This window comes from Rousettus aegyptiacus, unplaced genomic scaffold, assembly GCF_014176215.1.
Source record: "Rousettus aegyptiacus isolate mRouAeg1 unplaced genomic scaffold, mRouAeg1.p scaffold_m13_p_10, whole genome shotgun sequence".
NCBI lineage: Eukaryota > Metazoa > Chordata > Mammalia > Chiroptera > Pteropodidae > Rousettus > Rousettus aegyptiacus.
The window spans coordinates 97,109,117-97,131,977 of record NW_023416285.1 but is presented as its reverse complement, the minus strand read 5'-3'; the positions used below and the strand labels follow the sequence as shown (position 1 = coordinate 97,131,977).

At 53.2% G+C, this 22,861-nt stretch overlaps 1 protein-coding gene across 3 annotated transcripts; it reads right to left on the bottom strand.

Annotated features, from left to right (window-relative positions):
- Positions 1-1,284: 1,284 nt before the first annotated feature.
- IL15RA (interleukin 15 receptor subunit alpha) lies at positions 1,285-15,660 on the bottom strand. Of its 3 annotated transcripts, XM_036228209.1 has the most exons (6): positions 12,923-15,657; positions 11,359-11,451; positions 9,279-9,473; positions 8,728-8,760; positions 3,962-4,043; positions 1,286-2,186 (listed from the first exon to the last, which is right to left on the bottom strand). In XM_036228209.1, exons 1-6 carry the CDS (start codon positions 13,227-13,229, stop codon positions 2,081-2,083), a joined length of 816 nt encoding a protein of 271 aa, XP_036084102.1. In that variant the 5' UTR covers positions 13,230-15,657; the 3' UTR covers positions 1,286-2,080. The 3 variants fall into 3 exon arrangements, with proteins under 3 accessions (XP_036084103.1, XP_036084102.1, XP_036084104.1); XM_036228210.1 differs by lacking the exon at positions 11,359-11,451 and having other exon boundaries at positions 1,285-2,186; positions 12,923-15,660; XM_036228211.1 differs by lacking the exon at positions 9,279-9,473 and having other exon boundaries at positions 1,288-2,186.
- Between the last annotated feature and the right edge of the window lie 7,201 nt (positions 15,661-22,861).

The window sequence follows — 22,861 nt, the reverse complement described above, 5'->3', positions numbered from 1 at the left end:
CGATCGAGCATCTATCTGCTGAGCACCTCCAGGGCACCCACGATGGGCTCTGGGAGTTTGAAGGTGGAAACCAGTTCTCATTTCCAGGGGTTCGGCCCCACCTGGCGGGGCCGTGGTGTGTTTGGGCTCGGCAGGGGTTCCCTAAACGTTTCCCTGCAAGGAAGGCCCCACCTGGCAAGAGAACTCGTCTTATGCTTTTAGGTTAACGAGAAAAATCACTGATCTCCCCTCCCCACCGCACCCTCCTCCGCCCTTCCAGACCCCAGCTCCGCCCCACCCTGTTTTAGACCAAATTTTTGTTGCATAATTTACCCAACTTGAGCTTGGTCGGTGACTGACGGGCCTGAACCAGTGATTTCAGAGGGCCACACGGGCTCCCAGCAGTTGTTACATTGCTCACTTTTCCAAAGACAACGATGACTTCAAACCACTAATCTATCAACTAGGCCTGTGACTGAGCCTTCGTATACTTAACAGAAACCTTTCGAGACTTGGTTCCACTGAACATCGCCCCAATTTTCTGTGTCAGTTGTGTTTTCTGTCAGATTCGTTTTGAAAATAACAAGGGTCAAACTCTTGAAACGTCTCACAAAGAGCAAAGGGGACCCAGCTAATGGTAAACTCCAGAAACTTAGGGAGAAGCAAAAAGTTTAAATCATCAGGCAGGTTTAGGATCATCAAGTAACTACGGCCAAAAGTGAATTAAATGGCTCAGCTTATGTGTTAATGAGTTTCTCTGCTCTTTGGAAAGATATTCGCAGATAATGACAACGGCGTGTCTCTAAAATTCCCACCACCAGGCATTTAAGTTCCTACCCTTCCTTCGCTTTTGATGGGACCGTGTGAATCGAAGGCTTGGAGTAGTTAGTAAGAATGGCACTCGGAGGGCTCCGGGCGGCGTGCGACTTGGTCACTGCTGTCTAATGCCGTCGCCCAAAGGCGGGTGACACCTGCCTGGCCGCCTGGCTGTGCGATGGGGCAGGTGACAGCCGCTTACCCCTCCCCGTCGCACGTTCCGCTCCGACTCTGGCACTGACCGAGCCGCGCGGCCCGGGTTTTCTCGTCTGCAAGATGAGGGGGAGGGGTCAGGCCCGGGATTTTGTCGTAAGGATGTTAGAAACAGCAAAGAAAGAGAAGAACCGTGCGGAGCGAGGGGCCGTGTGTGCCCGGCGCACCTGCCGCTCTTCGCCCCTCACCTGGAGATCATATCAGAAATTCTCCAAAACTGCGCTCCGATCCAGCTTTAGGCAAGATTTTTTTTTTTTTTTTTTTTTTTATACCTTTTACAAAAAGCTGGGCTCAGCCATTTGGGACTCTGCATTCCGGTTCTTCTCTCTCCTTTTTTTTTTTTTTCCCTTGTGTGCATTTCCCTTCATTGATTCTTTTAGCGCATTTTTTAAAACTGAAAATAGACATTTTTTATTTCGTTCGTACAAGGCACAGTGTCGAAAGGCACGTCATCTAGTATCTAGATGTAAGAGACAAGGAGGTATAAATATAAATGCACACATACGGACAATGTCACTGAGTTCCGTTTTCGAATCCTTAAATCAAGAGCGTTTGTGGAGCGTGACGTCTCCTCGCCCCCCTTTAAGGCATGCAGAGCGCCTGACCGGAGGGAGTGTTAGGAGCTGAAATTCTGGCGTCGCCTTCGCGGACATCCCCGGAGCGGGGAGGCCTGGTAATTCTCTGAGCGCTTCCGGTGTACTTTTCTCTGTAAACTGCAAGGCAGGACGAGGGACGGGAAAGACAGTCAAGCAGGTAAGCTATCCTGAATAAACACAAGAAAACAGAGTCCTGATGATATTTTGAAGACCCGAGGCCTTCGCCGCCTGGGACTCTGGGGACTCAGGTCAGCCCTGCGCCTGAGGCAGGGCAGGGCAGGGAGGCGGCTTCCATCCTGAGCCTGGAGAACCTGTTCTTACAGGCGGTACCGCAGCGGTGCTGGGACGTTGCACCGTCCGGGCAGGCTTCTCCCCGGTGCCCGACTCCGTGGGTCTTTTCGAGGTCCCCGTCGGGCAGGGCAGAGCTGGCGCCTTCGCCCCAGCTCTCGTCGGCCCCGGTCCTGCCTGGAGGCTCCCTAGACAGCGTGGTGGTTTTCCGTGTCCTCTCCGCCATCGGCTCCCCCCGTCATTGGCGCATCTTCTACATTTTCCATTTCGACACTGGGCGTCCAGGAAGTTTGCCTGCAAAGCAGATCGTTCAGAGGTTTTGAAAAGAGGACAGCGTCGCGCTCAGATTGAGTAAACAGGCCCTACTGAACACTCAGGCGGGAAAAACTTAGGTCGCCTCCACTCACAGGCGGTGTCTGAACCCCATCTTGGCGCTTTTAACCCCCTCGCCCGCCCGACGAGGCGCCCAGTGCGGTTGGAGCAACGTCCCCAGCCTTGCCGAGGTGCGGACGAAAGGGGGAGGAAGCAGCGAGGAGCCCCGCCAGGCTGGGCGTGATCATCTCGATAAGGATGATATAATATTTATGGAGCTTTGAACCTGGTGTTGTTAAATAAACAGACGAACATGTGACTCGGTTCCCAAGTAACCGAGCGGGAGGGCGGAACACTGTGGTCCTGACTGCTCCCCGCTCCCCGTTTCTGGGCCACGAGTCTGGGCCAGCGGTTTCTGGCAGGGGGTGTTTAACCCGCCTCCTGAGGGTGGGCAGCTGTTCTCAGGCATTTTAAAGTAGGCCCTTTGAGCTTCTGGGAGGTTTACCAGTTCTTAAAGATAGATTGATAGATATGTCTTTAATATAGTCAGTGAATATGGATATTTTCCTCTTATGAGCATATTTTTTGGTCATGTATATACCGCAGTTACTAACTCTTTTTAAGGATATATTTTTAATGTATTATTCTTTTAAAAGATCGTGTATAGATTTTTTTTAATATAGTCAATGAATACAGTTAGTCATCATGTCTTAAGAATATAACTCCAAATATAGCATTGTATACAGAGATTATGATGATATTTTGAAAATCCTTTTAAAAGTCATTTTGCCAGGGTTTTAGCATTTTTTGGATCATTTTGACAAATGTTTGAGTACTATATAAACCTTCGTCTGTTAACTTCTAAACTAGTTTTGAGGTTTATGGCGTTTCTCATTGGTTGAGACGGTAGGAACGGCTTTTGAAGGTTTACGTCAGTTTTCAGATGACCGCTTTTGATTTCGGCTTTACGGTAGCATTTCGCGAAGTGTTCATTTGCCAGAGTCAGGCCAGAAGGATGGCGTGATCTGTACATCGATGTGGTATGTAGAACACTGTATCTTATGACTAGTAACTGGAAGCTTATGCTCAGCGAATCTGAGATCCGTTCGTTGTGTAAGGCTAACGAAACCGCCAGGGCCGCGATGTCAACATGAAATGCTGACATGCCGGACGCCGACGGGCAGAGGAACAGAATTAAGGCGAATGTGCCGTTCGAGGCGCTAACGAAAGGACGATGAAGATGCCCAGAGATCAGAACAGTGATTGGAACTGAAATTTCAGCAAATGGCAGGGACACCCTTGTCACAAATGCTGAGAGGCAGAGTCTCCGTGACTAGAGACGCAGCGGTAAGGCTGCCGTGGACGCGGATGCCTGTAGGAAGGCATAGCCGTGCTTAGTGCGTGTTCAGGAGAAACACGTTCGTGGTGCACCCTCCGCATCGATTGCGTGTGTATCGGACTGGCCGTTTGGCGTGTTCTTGCCTTCCGAGGCGGCCCTTGGCGAACGTGCCCCATGCCACCGGTCAGGCTCGGGCCGCCCCGTCTCTGACGAGCGGCCTGCTTTGGAAAGTGACGGGGGCCGCTGGGCCGCGACGCCGTTCTCGGGGAGCGCAGAAGGGGCCGCGAGGGGGAGCCCGGGCCTGTGGCGGGGAGCGGGCTGTCCCCGTGCGGGGCTGGACCCCGCATTGTGGCGAGGCGGCTTTTCTCTCGGAGGGAAGGGAGACTCGCGCCCCGTGGCGTGCCCCGGTGCCACTCACCTCCATGGTCTGCAGCGCGCCGCACGGCATAACGCCACGATGGCCGCTCCGCACAGCACAGCGAAGAGTATGGGGACCGTCACTGCGGGAGGAGAGAACGAGGCCGGGGTCACGCTGACGGCGGTCCGGGCCGCGGACGCGTCTCCGAGAACCCGACAAGCCTTGCCGGCCCTTCCCGGCCCGCTCGGCGCTTCTCCTTAGCAACGCCTGACTTCACTCTGGTCTACACCCCGAGCCACAACACAGCCCTCGTCCACCAGCGCTGCCGGCCGGACTGTCTCCATCCACGTCATCCTGGGTGCCCCGCACCCCATCCCTGCCGGCCCGGGCGAGGCCACAGGGTGCTAGGCGGGGACGAGGGGCAATCAGGAGGGGAGAATAAGAGCCTCGGAGATGGGGAGCTGGGGCGGAAGCATGAGGCAGAGGGGGACGAAGTCCCTGCTGCCGAACCCAGAGCCGAGAACGCAGGTGCAGCCCGGGTCTCCCTCAGTTGTCCTTTGTCACCGCGGCCCCCTTTCCGGCAGCTTCGCGGGGCCCCGGTGTCGAAGCTAAGGCACCCTGCTTCATCGTGAGTCATCGGCCGCCCTCCACGGCAGAGGAGGGGTGAGCGGTGGCGGAAAGGGGCGGTGTCGCAGGGAGGCCTCGCGGACGAGGCGAAGGAAGAAACACGCTTCGCGCGAAAGGCGCGGCGGGGCATGGGGCGGCGGGAGAGCCTAAGGGGGCGGGGCCGGTGGCCGTGGCAGCATTCGAGACCCGTGGGACAGAGCGGGGTCTTCACGTGCAAGCGTAACCCGAGGGCAGGGCGAACGCGACTGTTTTAAAACACTCGCATCAATAACGAGCTCCAGGCAGATTTGGCCAGGAAACCTTAATACTGTGAAATCTCTCTGCAAAAATGACCCCCCGGCCCCGCGCGCCGGGGGACAGCCCCGGACATCTGGGGAGCAGCTGTGTCCCCGTGGACTGTGAGTCACGTCCGTCTCCTGGACTGTCAAGCTTCGCAGCAGCACACGGCCTCGCCTGCAGGGGTGAGTCCCCACAGCTCGGCCTTCGAAACACACAGCCTTGCCGAAAACCAGCAAAATGCACACACACTCTCCTCCGGCTGAGAGTGTAAATGCGTGAGGTTCTTCTACAAGTTTTAGAGAAGACTGTCCCCTCTGACTCTCTAATTCAAGTTCTAGGAATGTATTCTAGGGAAATGGAAAAGGATAGAAAAACATTCAGTGAAGTATTGTTTAAAATAATTTCGAAATGTTGATCTGCATTTCTTATCAATAGAAAGTTGGATAAAATGTGGTCCACACAAACAATGGAATATTACTCAGGCTTTAAGCATTGTGAAATGAATCTATACAAACATGGAAAGATGTCTACGGTATCTTAAGTGAAAAAAGCTGGTTGAGATTAAAAATGAGCCAGAAATAATCTCCAGTAAGTCACGTGTGCCCATATGCACAGAAAAGTCTCAAAGAATATATATGAAAGAATTCAATAATGAGGGATTTAGATAATCTTGATTTTCTCTTTTAAAAAGTTTGTTCCTGACGCTTTCGCAATGATACTGTAATCAGAAGAAACAGTAAAGCTGTAATATCAAATACCTGCACCTAATTAAATAACAATAAGCACAGATAAGTTGTTCCCAAAGAAGTAACAGAAAACACAGGAAATTGGTGAAAGATGTTTTGAATTTCCGGACTTGACATTAATCATCGGTACAATTAAAAGCCGGAGATATTTTTGTGTTAGCAGAGAGGCTGTAGCCTATGGTGAACTCCTCACATTGACTAATCGGCTTGGCACGCACTTACTCTTCATTGCCACGGTTTATTGGAAAAGGCAAGTTGATATAAACATTAGTTCTACTTTCATAATGCTACTTCCTGTTTCTTTTTAATGAGAATAAAAACTACAGACTCTCACTCAAGTGAGGAGAGGATCTCCTGAGCCAACGATACAAACAAAGCAATTTGAATTCAGCGATTTGGCCTCTTCTTCCATTATATCCTGACCTAAAGAAATTGAAACCAGTTTTCAAGTGATCACGTCAATTCATTGTTCCTGCGCAGTGGCTTATTTCTTATTTTCTTATTCTCTTACTGTGCTAAGCACGTCGTAAGGGCTGGGTTCAGAGCAGGTCCTGAGTTAATACTTAATGGATCGAATCAAACTGTAAACATCCTACGAGCCGAAGTACATGAGCTTAAGGTGCTACTGGCTTTGTAATGAGACACCTGCATTTCACTGCTGCTTAGGACCATGCCTGGCACGAAGCAGAACTCGGTTTACAGGGACCGAACGCTGAACGGCACACAGGTAGCTCACACCAACTGCAGCAAGTTCATCTCAGGTCTGAGAGACGAGAGGAATGCTAGGTTCCGAAACCTGAACTCTTCACTCCCAGTGCACTCAATGGACGTGGCCGTGTGAACATGGTCAGAGGCCACGTTTCGACCTTTTATTTCGCAATCCGAACTCCTCAAGAATAGCTCAGTCAAGGTTTAGGGACCAGATGGCGGAATAATTGAATAAAGTCACTGACCAAAAGGGCTGCCCAGGGGGCCCGCAGGTATTTAAGATAATGAGATGGTAATCTGCACTTCTTGAATATTTATGTAAATGTCAAAGCCTTCTAATTCACTTATGCATTTGCTCATTCATTCGCTCTTTACTGAGCCGGCTACTCTTTACCATTTTCTGCTGAACTAAAAAAAGCAACTTTTAAAAAAGCCGTGATATCTTTTCATGGCCTTATATTTTAAAAAGGCGAATGTGATGGTATTGGAAGACTCAATGGGCTGCTTAAAACATTAAGTCGACACTTGCTGAGCGCTCTCTGTGGCAAAGGAATTTTTATTTTCTTACGAAGATGAGCTCAACTGGTCGCTTATTCACGTGGAAACAGTAGTGCCCGTGGATGCCTCCACCTCATGTACCCGGGGTGGCTGGGACGATACAGGACATAGTTCGAAGGCACTATCGCTAAGAGTTTTTAGAAAATTAGCGTGATTTCCACTTTCGTTTCTACCTTGTCAGCAGAGGAAACTCAGTAACACACAGAGACATAAATCTAGTTTTCATCTCCTTGTTGATAATGTCTTGTTCTGCCTTACACTTAGCTGTTTACGCGCCTATCTTTATAGTAAGGCAGCCCGAAAGAAGAAACTCGTATTCATACACTACGAAAGATTTAAAGTTTTTTTTCTTTTAAATCTCTGTATTTTCAGTTTTGTGTTTTTTTTTTTTGCACATAACTATCTTTGTCTATTGTAGGTGTTCAGTTAATGTTTATTATATTACATTTTAGAATTAGGGAGTGAGTTTCTGATAATCTCACGAAAGACATGAATTGGGAAAAACATATTATAGATTATTGCCCATAACATAAGTTTGAAAACCTAGGTAGGAAATATGGCCCCAAAATTTTATGTGTAGGAGTTTGCCCTGCAGACATACTTGCACATAGGTAAAATGGTGTAAGATTTAACAATCATGTTTTGTAACATAGCCAAAGAATATAAGCTGTCACATGCCCAAAGAGGGGGTGGGCTAAACGCACTGTGGCAGGTCCATAACGGGGACTATTTTGAAGCCGTTGGTGTGGAAGGGTCCCCACGATCCAGCACTGAGTGCAAAGTGTGGAACAGGGAAAGCGGAAAACCTACCTGTCGGGCACGTGGTCCCTGCGCCGCCGCGTGCAGCCTGACGCGGAAGGGGACATGGACACCTTCGCCTCCTTCCCGTAAAGGGGTCTCCGGCCAGAGGCGGGCTCGCTGCGGGCTGTCTATCCTTGTGTAATTGTTCACTTTCGAACCATGTGCAAATATTGCCAATTCAAAAAGTGTGTGTGGGGGGGGAATTTAAACTCTGCAGAAAGGTGAGTGTAGTCTATGGCATGAGGAAAGGACGTTGGGGTCTTTATTTACAGGTCTCCCCTCAAATGAGAGACACGTTTTTATCTCAGTCAGCGTCCCCTCATTAAATGCCACCGTTTCTCCACGAAATTCTCTCTGAAGAGCCCTTCTAAAACGTCTCGCGTTTGCACAGATGTCCTGACTGTTTTTAAAACCGTTCCGATCGGACTAACTGCTGATGAGCTGATGAGTTTGGATACGAAGCTACTTGTTTTTTTCCCCAGATGACACCGTTGTAGATAAAATGCAGCCACAAACACGTGAATCCTTCTCTAGCAGGAAAACTTGCAAATAGGAAATAGAAATATTTTTTTTGCCCATGTGAAACTAGAGTGGTTTTCTGGTTCATCGAAAACCTATCAGACACAAGTCTTAACCTTTCTCTGTCCGCCTTGCGCTCCCCGGGACATTCTCTCCTCTCTCCTCGCCTCGGCGTTGTGTGCATCTCTGTAAAAGGAAGCCTTCTAGGCAGGAGTCCGAACGGGCTCGCCGTGTGTGCACACGCCCTGCGAGGGCAGGCGGAGTGTGGCCGGTGTGGCAGCAGCACCCACGGCTCCCTAAGAAGCCCTGGACGGACGTCCGGCTCTGCCGGGTAGAACCGGGTGGCCAGACGGGCCCGGGGTGTGACACGTCAACTCTGGTCTCTGCATCGGGAGCCGGATGCTGAAGGTGGTGATGCCCAAGTAAAGAATTCCTGACCCGGGGCAATCGTGGAACCTGCCGTCTACACTGAGTGGCAGAGGGTGCGGCCGGTGGCCGTGCTGGGGCAGCAGGCATGGGCCTGGGCCGTGCAGCTCCCTGGGACTGGGCCCCACCCCCCAGCATCTGGGATGAGGGGGAATGACTTACCCATGACGCCAGTCCACCTGTACGAATGCACACCTGCAGGGAAAAGAGGGCAGCTCGGTCACGGCTGTGGTCCTGCGGGCGCTCATTTCTCACTAAGCGGGAGGAACTCTGGACTGTGGGGTTCCCATCTTAAAGCCTCGAGAGAGTCCCCGCCGGCAAAGCAGGCTCGTTGCAGCGGAGAGCAAGCGAGGCGTTCAGATGCTGGGAAGAGCCAGACCGGCCCTCGCAGAGGAAGCCGGTTTCGAGAGCCCCGCCCCTCCCCCCCCCTGTCCTGGAGGCCATGAGCCCAGGTGGCGGAGGCCGCCCTCCCCGTCCTCTGCACTGAGAGGAGGCGCACGTGACTCGGATTCCCAGCAAAGCGGGTTAGTACGCTGAGCCTCGTCCCGCCTGGGGGATGGACTTTCTTTCCTGGCTGGACGGAGCCGGGGCAGAGCACGGGGGATAGAGACCCGAGCGAGGCGGCCGCGGCGGAGAGCAGGTGCGGGGGTGAGGGGGGCGGTGCCATGCGCGGGACAGCCGCCCTTCCTAAACCGTGCGCGGCCGCGGCCAACCTGGCTCGTCGAGGGAGGGGGGGTGCGTGTGCTCCCCGGCCCCCGCCGGCGTCCGGGGCGGGGCGCGGGAGGGCTCCCTCTTCGCCGACCCTGTGCTTCCTGCAGAAGGGGGCTCCGCCGGCGCCGGCCCCGCGCCTGCTCCCGCGGCCTGCGTCGTGGTCTCCGCGGCGTCTGACTTGGAAGTGGCGGCGGGCTCTGTCGGGAGGCGCCAACACACGGAGGGCGTAAGCGCCGAGAACGGGGTCTCTCTCGGCTCCAGGGGACACTGCGCTTAACACCTGCGCCCGTGAGCCCGCCCCGCCCCCACGCACCTGCCGGGCCGGGCCGGCGCCGCGGCGTCTCCGGAGGCGTGTGCCCGTGCACGGCAGAGCAGAGCTGCGCCGCTCACCCTCCCCACACCGCTCCGCGTCCCTTAGGGACAGTCCCGTCAGCGTGGGACACAGTCGTCCGCCTGGAACGGCCGTGCCACTCTCGCGCATGCTGGACGGTTGAGTTATTCGTCCAGGTCACGTCAGTCAAACAAAGGTCCCGAAGAGGAGAGCAGGTCCAGGCTCGTTCGCTAGGGAAGACGGACCTCGGAGAGACGGGCGAGCCATCTTTGCCAGAGACGCCCGGGATGCCGATTTTCATTTGCTTTGTCACACGTTTGCACAAAACTTCCAAACAAGGGGAGCCCGAGGTTCGGCCCGTCTGGACGCGAGGATGTATTTGAAGCGTGTCCTGGTCGCGCCTGGTCTCAGCGTGCTTGGCCGTCGGCCACCGTCTCTGGGCCGCTGTCCCCTGCTCGCCCAGCCACGCGCGCTGCGAGCCGCCCTCACGCCCTTCGATCCCTCGCCCCACGCCGCGGGCGCTCCGCGGGGCATGGCCGTCCCCGGGGCACGGCCGCACTCACCTCCAGGCTCGCACGGCCCTCCCGCGGCCGAGGCAGCGTCTGGCCGCGTGTCTGGCCGGGCTGGGACAGGCCACCTCGTTACTCTCGCCAGTCGGGAGAGCCAGGTGGGACGCAGGTCACGGGCGGTTTAGAACGACCCCACACTTAAACACAGTGAGCGCCTCAACCTCTTCCCTCTGTTTGTAGCCAACGCGGTAGCTAGCGGGAAAGCGTTTGTGGCCTCTCCATCCTCCCCTCAGCTGTGGCTACTGAAGAAGCACCCGGGAGCTTCCAGAACCTTCCTCCCAGGCTGCTCCGAGGCGACCCCCGTGGGCTGCCGGCGTGGGGAGCCAGGTGTGCCCGGCGGCGCAGGCGCGGGTAGCGAGGAGAGGCCCCACGCTGTCTGACGGCACACGCCAAAGCCACGGGCTAAGTGTACCCTCGGGGTCCCACAGGGAGCGGGGCTCACGGCCCCACGACACGTAGCACCCGAGACTGAACTTTCTTAACATCAGGACAGGGCTGGAGAACCCGAGACGGTGGTTCCCCGAGACGCAGCGGGACTGTGGGTCGTCGGCGGGCAGCTCCGCGCCTCGCCTCTGCACACGGCCGGCGGCGCGGCCGGCCTGAGTTCGCGACCGTCAGGAGGCGGTGCCGCCTGGGCCTCTCGGGGCTCGGAGCGCCATTTCTTCCTCTTTTGTTTTTAACACAGAGCTCCCGGATTCGGAACTCGTGGCGTGCATTGCTTCTCACGGTTGCTTTTCAAAAAAGGTTCGTTTATAACTGACGGACAGTATCGTATTAGTGTTAGGTGTGCAACAGGGCGATTCGGCGTTTCCGTCTGTTGCAAAGCCATGGCCACGAGTCTGATCCAGGGGCGCAGTGTTTCCCGCCGGCTGTCGGGGGGCCACGTGCAAAACCTCAGCCCCTCTCCTGCCCTTGACGAGGCTGCGAGCCTACGGGTAAGTTTGATCCAACATACTACAGTGGATTTTAAACCACCATAAATTATGCACATGCGAAACCTGGATATCAGGCACCTTTGATTTAAAAGAGAAAATTGGGTGGAAGGAAATTTTTAATTTCGACGTGAAGTTTTTCTTTTTTTGCTCTTTGACATAAGTCTGTCGTGGCCCACGAGCCTGAGGGATCTGCGGGGCCCTGAGCGTCAGGGAAAGGAAGTCCTCAAACAGTCTCCCACATTCCTACCTGGTCCAGAAGGGGAGGGGCTGTCTGGCTCTGGGGTCACCCTGGCCGGCGCCACCGTGGAGGGCGGCCGTTGGGGAGTCAGGGAGCGGTCTCCTAAAGAGAGGACAACCACAGGGCATTTACGATCCTGAGCGTGGAACCTGGGGCAGCTTCAGAACGGGGTGTTAAGTAAGAATGTAAACACACAGATTCAGAGCAGGTGCATCTGGCTCCCCCGGGTGGGTCGGAAGCTCGAGGAGTAAGCAGGGTCGCTGAGCCGGCGGCTCCGGCGTGAATGCAAACCCGGACGCGGACAGGCAGACAGCAGGAGTGTGGGCATGCCGGCACCGGGTGCTGCATCCCCCAGGCCCGCGGGGCCACGCGGACGGGCGGAAACAGAAGCCCCTGCGTGCCCGGGCCGCGTGGCCAGAGAGGAACCCTGTGTCCTTGGTAGACGGCGAGACCCTGTCGCTTTTTCTCCAGAGGGAGGCGCTGTCTCCGTCCCCCAGGGCTCTACAAGCATCCATGAGAGGGCAGTGCAGAGACAGGGCCCTGCGTCCTCTGCGACCAGGAGAAGGCTTCCCCCTGGGCCTGCCTCTGCCGTCGGGGCGACAGTCACGCTGGGGTCCGGGGAAGCACTGACCGAAACACTCCGGATTCCATGGGAAAGTCTGGTCCTCCCAGGAGTCCCACAGCAGAGTCGTCTCGCTGCAGAGCTACCCCCTCTCATCTGAGTCCCCACAGAGAAGTTGGGAATTTTCACAAATGTCATCTGAGAAAGTGTCCAGCATGTGATAAATGTGAAATCGGAATTCTCTGGGAAGGCCATGGGCCAATCTTTATTTTTCCAGAGTAAGGGGCTTAGTATTCTTGGAAATGGCACCTACCGGCTTCTAACCTCAGATTGTCTGGCTCCTTCTGGCATGGCTACTCAGTTCTAGATTGTTTTTTTTGTTTGTTTTTGTTTTTTGTTTTTAAAGTTGACTTTTCCTCACACTTGCTCTGGAGACATCCCCGCCCCGGGTACCTCCCCAGGCTCGTGGGGTGGGTACCCGTGGAGAAGAATGTCATTTATGTATTCTTTCCCCTGTGCCTGTCTCCTAGGGAGAAATTGGCAAGGCTTTCTCAGGAGCAAGCATGCTTGCGCACACACCCTCGTCCGTCCATAGCCAAATTCTTGCTACGATAATATTAAGATAATATTAACGCACTGGTGTTAATAATGGTTAATAGTTACCAGGTGTCACTTGATCTTGCTATGAGCCACAATGTTGCCGTCAGGCTCACTTTCTAGTTGAGGAACCAAGAGCTCTGCGGTGTTAAGATCCTTGCCTGAAATCCCGCAGACGCTAAGTGGCAGAGCCAGGATCTGGACCCGGAGTCGTGACCCCGAAGCCCATGTCTTCCCACGTCCAGGAGGTGTTGTTGAGAGGTGCATCGGCTCGTTTAGGCTCGGACCTCGGCACAAACCTCCCGGGCCCTCGCGGGGCGTCACTCAGCACCCACACTGCAGTACCGCTCTGTGCAGCCTTGGCGAGGGTGGGGTGGGGCGGGGCGGGGGAACGGTGCCTGGACGGCTACTTACTGACACACTTGAGACTGGGGATCGTCCACTCGGTCACGTTCGTGTCCTCATTACGCAGGCACTTGGTCAGGCTGGACGTACCAGCTTTACGCTTGAAGCCAGAGTTGCAGACATACCGTTCCCTGGAGTTCTCGTTGTAACTCTTGACCCGGATGTTTGCGTGTTCGATGGACGTGGGGGTAGAGCACGTGGTGCCTGCAAAATATGCAGATACGAGGGGAGAGATGAGCAGGTTTCCGCGTGTCCAGAAGCCTTCCGGGAGCCCCGCCTCTCGCACCGGGCTCCCCAGAGCGAGGGACCCAGGCATGAAGGCCGCAAACCTCTGCCCCGCCCTCTGCTTGCCATGCTCTCGGCTCAGTCTCTCTCAGAGGTATCTATCCATCTCTCTCTCGCTCTCCTGCACCCCACCCACACGGAGCCTCTGAGCTTCTTGCCCAAACCATAGCACTAGCCTCCGGGCAGCCGGCCTCAGCCTCAGAAATGCCTAGGAGATGGCTTCACTCTCGACAGACTCTCTGTCTTAGAATAAAAAGTCAAGTCCTCACAGAGTTTCTGCCGGACCCGCCCTCCGCTGACCCCACTCCTGGCCAGCCATCTGTCGCCTTCCTTCCCAGCCGACTTCAACATCACTTCCTCGGAAAAGCCCACCCTCCCCCCACAGTCAGCCAGGACCCATGGTTCTGTGTTCTTTCCCTGTTCGGTCATTTTCACGGTTGTAATGAAGATGCCGAGGTGATGCGTGAACGGATGGGTGTCTCACCATCTGTACCGTACGCCGTAGAGGGTAAGAGTCAAGTCACATTACATTCCCTGACCCTAGTACAGTGCCCGGTAAGAGCAGCTGCTCAAGAAATACTCGTTCAAAGGATGAACAGATGAACCCTCTTCCCCAACACCAGGCTTAAGTCTGACCGACTATAAGTGAGCTCAACTTACTGAATTTCTACAGGGAAACCTGGCTTAACTGATTTTTCTCACTTGTTTGGAAGGAACCAGAGGCAAGGTGAAATTCCCCAGATGGCTCTACTATTATGATAGCTGGAATTCAACTCAGACTCCAGAGCTTCAGCTAAAAATCCTGGCGATGGGGCTCTAGCTCTGTCGTGTAGAAATGAGGAGTTTCACAAATTAGCATCTCAGGGTATTAGCCTAAGAAGAAAAGGAGAGGCTAAAGTGTGGGCCATCTGCACTTTGAGGACTCCATATTTGTTACTGTCTTTCTGTTAATTATTTTTCACAGCCTGTCGATGTTTTTGCATCCTTGGAAAAATTTCTTTCTTATATAAAAGCAAGTAATACAAATGTTAAAGACAACTTGCCTTTAACAAGTCATAGGAGCACTTCCGACTTTTTTCCTACTTTATGTAACAATGACAAAACTTGCAAAGAAGAAAAATTAATTTTTTCCCCCACTAGGCGAAATTTAGTGAAATTGGCATGATTGATCATCCACCTAATGTAAAAAGCGGTGGGCGCAAGGAAAGAATCCATTCGTAAGGCCTTGATAGCAGGTAAACAATATCCTCCTCGGCACCAAGTTTATAGATTGGGGTTCCATAAAAAAAAACCAAAAGGACCCTTACTTCTTAAAAGGCGTGGACCCGGCCACCGTATCGGTATGATTATTTCCCATTTATTTTTCAGTTACATTGACACACAATATTATATCAGTTCCAGGCGCACAGCATAGTGATTAGACATTTCTGTGACTTAGGAAGCCACCGCCCTGATAAGTCTAATAGCCGTCTGAGGCCACAACTGTGTGCTTTTTATACTTGTTCCTATTACTCCGATACGCGCCGAGGCTTTCTGGCATGCGGAGGTGATGAGCAGGGGCGGGTTTCCGAGCCGAGCCTTGCCTGCGGCGATGGGGGTGGCCGAGCGTGTTGGCAGGAAAGTCCCACGGAGGGAAATTCTGCCGCAGCGTTTCCCACTGTGCCGGAGCTTGTAAGGACGTGTCGAGGAAATGCTGCCCTCGGCGCTGCTAACGCGTACGTGCCGGGCGGTTCGCTGGCCGGGGCTCCGGCACAGGGCAGCGACCACGCTGACCTAGGGGGCTGTAGGGCACAGACGCCCGTGGGCTGCCTACAGCTGCCGTCTGGAAGCCCCAGGAGGCCTCTGCCGAGCGGCCGGGACATCAACAGGCGAGGTCGACACTCAGCCAAGAGAACCGAGTGAAGCGCTCTCTCTGCCAAGGAGGGCGAACTCAGGGGAGGCCATGTGGTCCAGTCGGATGCTCAAAGCAGAGGAGGGGGGCCCCCCTGAGTTGTGTCTGTGCCAGGAGTCAGCAAACTATGGTCCCCTGGGCCACATTCAGCCCACCACCCACTTTTGTCAATAAAGTTTTACAGGAAAACAGCTTTATTCATTTACATATTATTGATAGCTGCTTAACTTTACATCTGCAGAGTTGAGTCATTGCAACAGAGACCAGATGGCTCACAAAGTCTAAGTTACTTATCCTCTGGCTCTTCGTAGGAAAAGCTGCCAGCCGCTGGTCTATGCGGCCATTAAACGAGTCATCGCCCTTCTTACTGAGACCGGTCGCCCAGGGGGTCGGCAGAGGGCTAGTGCAGCCCTCAGGGTAACTGAGGCTGGCGAAGGCAGAACAGCCCAGGCGGAAATGAACTCCTTTCCAGACACGTTGGTCAATGGGGCGGAAGAGCCTAGAGATAAATCCAGGCCTGGACGCTCACGTACAGAATATACAATGGGGTAAAGGCAGTCTCTTCAATAAACAGTGTTGGGAAAACTGGACAGATACACGCAAAAAGAGAGAAAGAAACTGGACCACCTTCTCACACCATATATGAGAACAGACTCAAAATGGATTAAAGACTTAAATGTAAGACCCGAAACCATAAAAGTTCTAGAAGAAAACATAGGCAGGAATCACTACTAGTAATTTATATGTCTATGTCTCCTTGGGCAAGGGAAATAACAGAAAAAAATTAACAAATGGGACCACATCAAACAAAAACGTTTTTCCACAGCGAAGGAAACCACCAACAAAACGAAAAGACGACTGCCTGGGAGAAGACATTCATTGACGAGGCAATCGATAAGGGGTTAGTATCCAAAACAGAACAATCCAGTTAGAAAGTGAGCAGAAGACCCCAACGGATACTTCTCCAAAGAGGACGTACAGATGGCTAGAGACATGTGAACAGATGCTCAAAGTCACTAATCACCAGAGAAATGCAAATTAAAGCTGCAGTGAGAGATCACCTCACACTGTCGGAATGGCCGTCACCAATAAAGCAAAGACGACAGGTGTCGGCGAGGATGTGGAGAAGAGGGGGCCCTCACGCACCGTTGGTGGGATTGCGAACTGGTACAGCCACTCTGGAAAACAGTCTGGAGGTTTCTGAAAAGATTAAAGATGGATCTGTCTTTCGACCTAGCAATTGCACTTCTGGATGTTTATCCAAAGAAAACCAAAACAATAATTTGTTTCGAATTAAAGATCTATGCACCCCTATGTTCATGGCAGCACAATTTACAATAGCCAAGATATGGAAGCAGCCTAAATGCCCATCTGCAGACGACTGGATAAAGAAGTTATGGTTCATATACACAATGGAATATTACTCAGCCATTAAGAAAATGAAATCCTACCATTTGCAAAAACATGGATGGACCTAGAGGTTATTATGCTGAGTGAAATAAGTCAGACAGAGAAAGATAAATACCATATGATTTCACTTATGTGTGGGTTCTAGGGAACAAAAAGAAACTAATCAAAAACAGACTCACAGATTTCGAGGACAATCTGGTGATGGCCATGGGGAGGGGGGCTGGTGGGCTGGGAGAATGGGGTGAAGGGTTAAAGGAGAACAAATTAGTGGTTGACAGATGGTCACGGGGACGGGGAGCACAGCTCAGGGCATGCAGTCCGCAGTAACGCGATGGCCTGATGGAGAGCCAGAGGAGAGAGAGAGCAATCAGGGGGATCGTTTTATAAACTAAATAAATGTCTAACCAATGTCCTGTATACTCGAGACTAATAAAAAAAATAGAATTTTAAAAATAAATAAAAATAAAAATCTTTCTGGCAAAACTCAATGTAAGTCAAGAGGCAAATAACAAAATGGAAAAAAAAAATTGCCTCTCACATCCTATGGGGCTAATTTCTCTCTTATGTTGAGAGTTCCTGAACAATCAATGGAAGACTATCAATCCCATGATGGAAAAAAGATATAAACCGGCGGTTCGCAGAAAAAAGAAATACAGAGGATTCTTAAATACATGAAAAGTTACGCAACCTCATTCACAACGAGGAAGTGTGCGTGCGAAATAAAACTACATGAGACAGCGCTTTCGATTCCCAGACTGGCGAAGGGCCAGAAGTCGATCTCTACACTGTGTGAGGTTCACCCGCGCGTTCAGCGGCCCCCGGCCCGGGCCCACGTACAGTCTCGAACGCACATGCTTTTTGACCCCACGATCCCACTCGCAGGAATCCGTCTCGCAGACCCACCTGCAGGGCTGTAAAGGTCACAGGGCGTACACACGCACCCTCTCGCCCTGCAGCTCCACTGCCAAGAATCTACCGGACAGACGGACACACTGGCATGCGGACGAAGCGCGTGCGCCCCGAGGGACCGACTGTCACAGCCGGGACCTGGCGATCGCCTTGGACACGGTCAGGGGGTGGCTCGGTCAGTGACAGGCCCGGCGCATCGCGAGGACGCGTTACCTGTTTCTGTGCCGTAGACGAAGGCGGTCCTCATGCGCTGACGTGGGAAGGTCCCGGAGACAGACGGCGAGGCTGAGGAGGAAGGGGCCAGCAGGCTGTGCGCCCCCGGCCACCGTCGGTGGGAAAAAGAAGGTGCAGAGGGGTCTGCCTTCTGAAAGGACGCCCTCGGCGAGACCGGAGGGCAGAGCCTTCACCGGGTGCCTGCCCTGCTTTCTGAATTTTGTACGATGCCCACGTCTCACTTGGCCAAAAGCGCTTTTGGAAGTCCCCGTGAGGCCCTGTTCCTGAAGCCGGTGGGCACACGCGTGTCGAGTATTTGTTCTCACGTGTTACATATATGCTGAGGCGAAAATACAAACGTTTAAGGACCAGCGCCCCTCCGACGCCGCCCGGTCAGGACAGCCGCCGGCGCTAACCAGGCCCGGGCAGGGCGCCCGCTGGCCACAGGCGAATGGCCGTGCCCGTGAGGACTGGCGGAGTGTCGGCTGTGCGTGCGCCTTCCGAACGGGGGTCGGGTTAAAGGTGAACCGGGGGCAGGCGAGGGATGCCTCACGCGAAGGGCGACGGGCCTCCTGCTCGTGAGTGTGAGAAATGCAGAGAATGAGGCAATTTTGCCTTTCTCTGGGCAGGTGAAGGCAGCTGGGGGTAAAGCCGAAACTGAGAAGGCTTGTCAGGTCACGCGGGAGGGTCCTGGACATCCTTTTGGGGGACGGGACACATTACTCTCAGCAGGCTGTGGACGAGACGGAGCGCATCTGAGTTCAGGAGTGTGTGAGGACTGGGCGATCCTAGCCTGACGGTCTGGCGACTGAGCTACCCGAGGGCGCTGTGAACAGCCCTCCTCACACACGGACAAGCCGAGCTCGCTCACTCCGGACTGGACCGTGCGCCAGGCCCGGAGCGGGACCGCTTCTGGAAAATTCGGCCGTCTCCCGCAGCTCCGAACGTCGTGGCGAGGATTCTGGATTCTGCGACGTCCATCTCCATCCATCCCGGAAAACCTCTCGACTTTCCCTGGGTGCTCAGGCGGGGTTCCTCCTGCATCCTGCAGATCAGCCGTCTTGTCTGACTTCCGGCATTCCGAGCCTCCTTTGGGTCGGGCGGGATCTGGGGTCGGCTTCGACGAGCCGTGGGCCCCCACGCGGCGGCTTCCCTCCTCCTCGCCTGCTCCCTGTGGACGGGCCTGCCCAGCTTTCTGGACCAGGGCCCTGACCCTCTGCCCAGGTGACGCCTGCCTTCTCCTCCAGAGAGCAGTCTCCAGCTGCTGGCTAGCTCTGGTTGTCAGAGGATGACTATCAGAATCACTGGATACTTGCGCACCTGGCTCCCAGGACCCACGCCTCCTGGACCCCTTACGTCACGTCCCCCTGGTCAGGTGGGCCTCTCTAGATAGCAGAATCAGAGGGAGCCATCTCGGAATTCAGAATGAGGTCGGAACAAGGTGCCGCAAAGTGCCCGGCAGCCTCCAGACAGGCCCGCCCACCGGCAGGTCAGCTGTCAGACCCTCCCGTCCTACTTCGGGAAGTCCTCCCCTACTTCGGGAAGTCCTCCCCGTCAGGCCCTGCCCCCAGGGTCTCAGCGCACCTCACACCTGAGCCGTGGCAGCCCCGGGGGGTCAGTTGGTCCAGGCTTCGCTTGATCTTTCTCGATTTGAGAGAGAAGGTGAATTGTTTGGTTTTGTTCTTATTCCGACCACGGGCTCTTCTTTTAAAGTCTCCTTGTCGTCTAATGTTATATTTTGCGACATATATATATTACATACACATCTGTATCATCCTTTGTCACTCCCTGCTGGTGGCCTGAGTGCGCTCTTTTCGGTCACATGGCCTCTATGGTGGACTAGAACTTTTCAGTGAGCTCACGGGATAATCATTATTTCAGCTTACTACTTTTCCAAAGGAACACATCTCCCACTAATTCCTATGAACAAAGTTACGAGGCAGAAGGTACCGGTTAGTTCCCTTCCTTTATTCCTCACCCTGCATCCAGTCTTCAGGTTGTACCTTGTTGGCCTGAATCCCAAACACTGTTATTCTCCGAGGAGTCCTCAAGTTCAAGTTCACCAACTGCCTTTAATTTCAAATAATGTCCTGAATCTTCTGCTCCGGCCCCGGTTGCCTTTTTCCCGGCTTCCGCTGTTTCCCAGGTTGTTTTCCGACGGGGGATTTTTGTCAGCCGATCATGCTACATCTTCCCCAGTCTTGGAAATCGTCCCCTCCAGCTCACAGTGTTGACGGCACCCTTTGACCTAGAACATGTGTGGCCTGTCACTCGAGGGGGTTTAAAAAGTCAAGGCAGAGGCGGCTGTGTCGGCCACGGTGGAAGGCGTCGTCAGTGCTGGGGTGTGAGCCGTGTGACTCAGCGCCAGCGCCTGTGTGGGTGGGTGGGACAGTTTACCGCATGCGAAAGAACCCGAAGTTCTTACCGTTTTCAGTAAACACGCCGCCTCCTCGGGTGGGGACTCGGCTTATTCCTCTTACCCTTAGATTCATAGCAGGTGGCGCCTCTCGGCACCACACGCCACTGCCCAACGTCGTTACCGGAGGTCCCTTCAGTTACAGTGACAGTGAGCGGCACACACCGAACAGGAAAGGTTCGCGGGGCGGGCGCTCGGTGCGCGGTCGAGAACCACTGTTTCAAACGGGAAAGCACGCGGGGCCGGGGACTGAGCACATCGCGACCGCGCGCAGAGCCCGGCGACGTTCCTCCCCAGCCCATCTCCGTCGTCAAATCGGAGGGTCTGCCCTTGGGGCCGATGGCGTCATTGTCCCGCGCCTGGAGGAGCTCGCTTCCGGAAATCCGACATGGGCTCTGCAGCCCGGCGGCTCTCTCTCTCACGCCGACAGCACTTTGGTAGGTCCCGCAGGATTTGTTACGAAGAGAATCCCGTCGCGCATCCTTTGAGTGTATTTCGCGATTCCGTTTCACCTCCCTCGTTGACTTGCTAACTATGACTTTTTGTCGAATTCTTCTGATGGTTGCGTTAGGGTGTGTTGTACTGTCTTTACCTCATCACGGTTTACCTTCGGGCGACGCCATGCTGCTCACGGAGGTGGCGTAACAACCCGCAACGACTCAGTTCCACTTCTCCCGCGCCCCCCGCCTCCGCCTGCTGCCGGACGTTCTGCTTCCACGTGCGTTACGGACCCCACGCCTGCTTTAAGGAGTTGATTACACATTTGACTGGCGAGGGATCTTGATCGATGTTCGCTCCGTTTCATTCATGGGTCCTTGGTGTTTTGTAGCAGTAGGGTTTTCTAGAATATCTGCTGTCGTTTCGCTGAAAAGGGAAGCCTACTATGGGTCTTTCCACGGTGACCAGTCCTCAAAGAAAGCCGGATACCCGAAGACTTAATATACTAATGCACGAGGATATCGCTATCTGCATCCAACCCAATCGGCCAGTGATTTACCTTACGAAGCTAGGCTCTCTCACAGGTCCACCGTAGCTAATGCGTTTGGTCGTATCAATAACCCGTCGCTTCCAGAGGCCTTAGTCCCATCTTTTGATACTTCAACGACACTCTCTCTGCACGCTCCTCCCTCATAACACTGTTCCCTAGCTCTTCCGGGTCAGCGGGTCTCGACGCGTTTACAATGCTGTCAGCTCTCGAAGGCGGCGCGTGCTCTGGGACTCACGATGACAAGGCCGGCGTGCGACAGGCGTTTTCGGAAGCGAGTTAGTGGCGTGTGAACATACAGAGTGGGACGGAGGACGAAAAAGGAGTAAACTTGAGGTTCTGGGATCTTCAAAGCTCTCGAGTGGCCAAAAAACTTATACGACAAGTCCTAACGACCATTTAAATGAAGTCATTAAAATAGTGCCTAGGGCCATACCTCTTTCTGGTTCCCAGACGTGGTGAATCAGACTCCTTTATCGAGTCGGTCTGCACAGTCTAACGTGAGTAAGTGGCCGTAGCCTGGCCTCACACCCAGAGTTCAGAAGTTATCGGGCTAGCATGCTCCTCTCATTCTTTAGGGAGAGTCGGAATCCGTGCCAATGTTATCCATCTCCTATCCTACCATTTAATGCCTCAAACGTGCTAATCGTGGCAGGGTACGAAGAAGTATACGACGTGATTTCTGCCCTCAAGAAGCGCACCGTGAAACCGACGTGTCAAAAGCATAAAGTCTTCTGTGTTCGCAGGAATCCATTCTCTCTTGTCATTTTTCTAGCTGCCAGTCAAACCGAGGCACTTCCTCCTGGCTCTGACTCTCCTCTGGTCCTGGCTCTCGGCTCATCAATTCTGTGCTTTCTGTCTCAGGCTCATTAACCGAGCTTTCCAGGCCATCTTTGGTGTGATAGGAAAATTCGTCATAACTCAAGTCCTTACGTAATGGTTCTTGAAGGCTCGATGAGCTGAATGGCTGTAGGCTGAGGAGCCAGCAAAAGGGAAAGAATGAAATACACTTTACACTCGTGGGACCGGAGGAGCTGAGCTCCCTCCTCTCCCCTTCGCTGACCCCGACTTGGCTGAGGATTTCATCACCACTTACTGGAACGATTGCAAAAGCCTCCAGCTTCGCTTCCTGCCTCCAGACCCTCTTAATTACACAGTTCATTCCTCACACTATTTACGAGAGCGACACTTCCACCAGTCAGCTCCAGGGATGCCCCTGTGCCCAGAAACCTCGATGGCTCCCCACTGTGCAGAAGAAAATCACGTCTCTCCAAGCAGAAGACGTTCAAATAACACTCACCGTGTGTGTGATGAGTAACACTGATGTGGCTCCAAGCCTGTGCACTTGGGGATTTTATACTATTATTCACACAGTTACACACTATTTGGTAATTTCCATATGGTAAAGTGAGCTAGCCCCAAACAACTTAGTTGAAGTGATGATTCGATTAAAAAAGAATATCCCCAGAAATATTTCTCAGAATTTTTTAGAATTTTTTTTTAGAATTTGAGGTGTTTCCCCTTGCCTTTTGTACTATATAGCTAGTTTTCATCTAATTATTCCTATTCTGTGGTGTTTAGAGCATCAGACATTTTGAAGCAACCTGAACATCCAACCACTTAGAGGTCATCAAAGCCTACACACAGCTCCGGCAATAAGGAATTATTTTAAAAAATGTAATGGATTGTAAAATATATGTATAGTATACACACCTGTTATAGGAAGAGGCTTTATAGAACCTTATTTTCATCAGTTTTCAAAACTTATAGTCATGAAAACACTGCCAAGCAAGGAGAGCAGCTGTAATTTAAAATGAATTATAAAAACTCAGAAATTCT

Coding starts and splice junctions, on each gene's coding strand:
- IL15RA (XM_036228209.1), bottom strand. CDS start 13,229: ATGCCTGGGTCCCTCGCTCTGGGGAGCCCGGTGCGAGAGGCGGGGCTC. Junction 11,452..12,922: donor CCCCAGTCTCAAGTGTGTCA/GTAAGTAGCCGT, acceptor TCCTCTCTTTAG/GAGACCGCTCCCTGACTCCC. Junction 8,761..9,278: donor CCCCTCCCTCGACGAGCCAG/GTTGGCCGCGGC, acceptor TTTTCCCTGCAG/GTGTGCATTCGTACAGGTGG.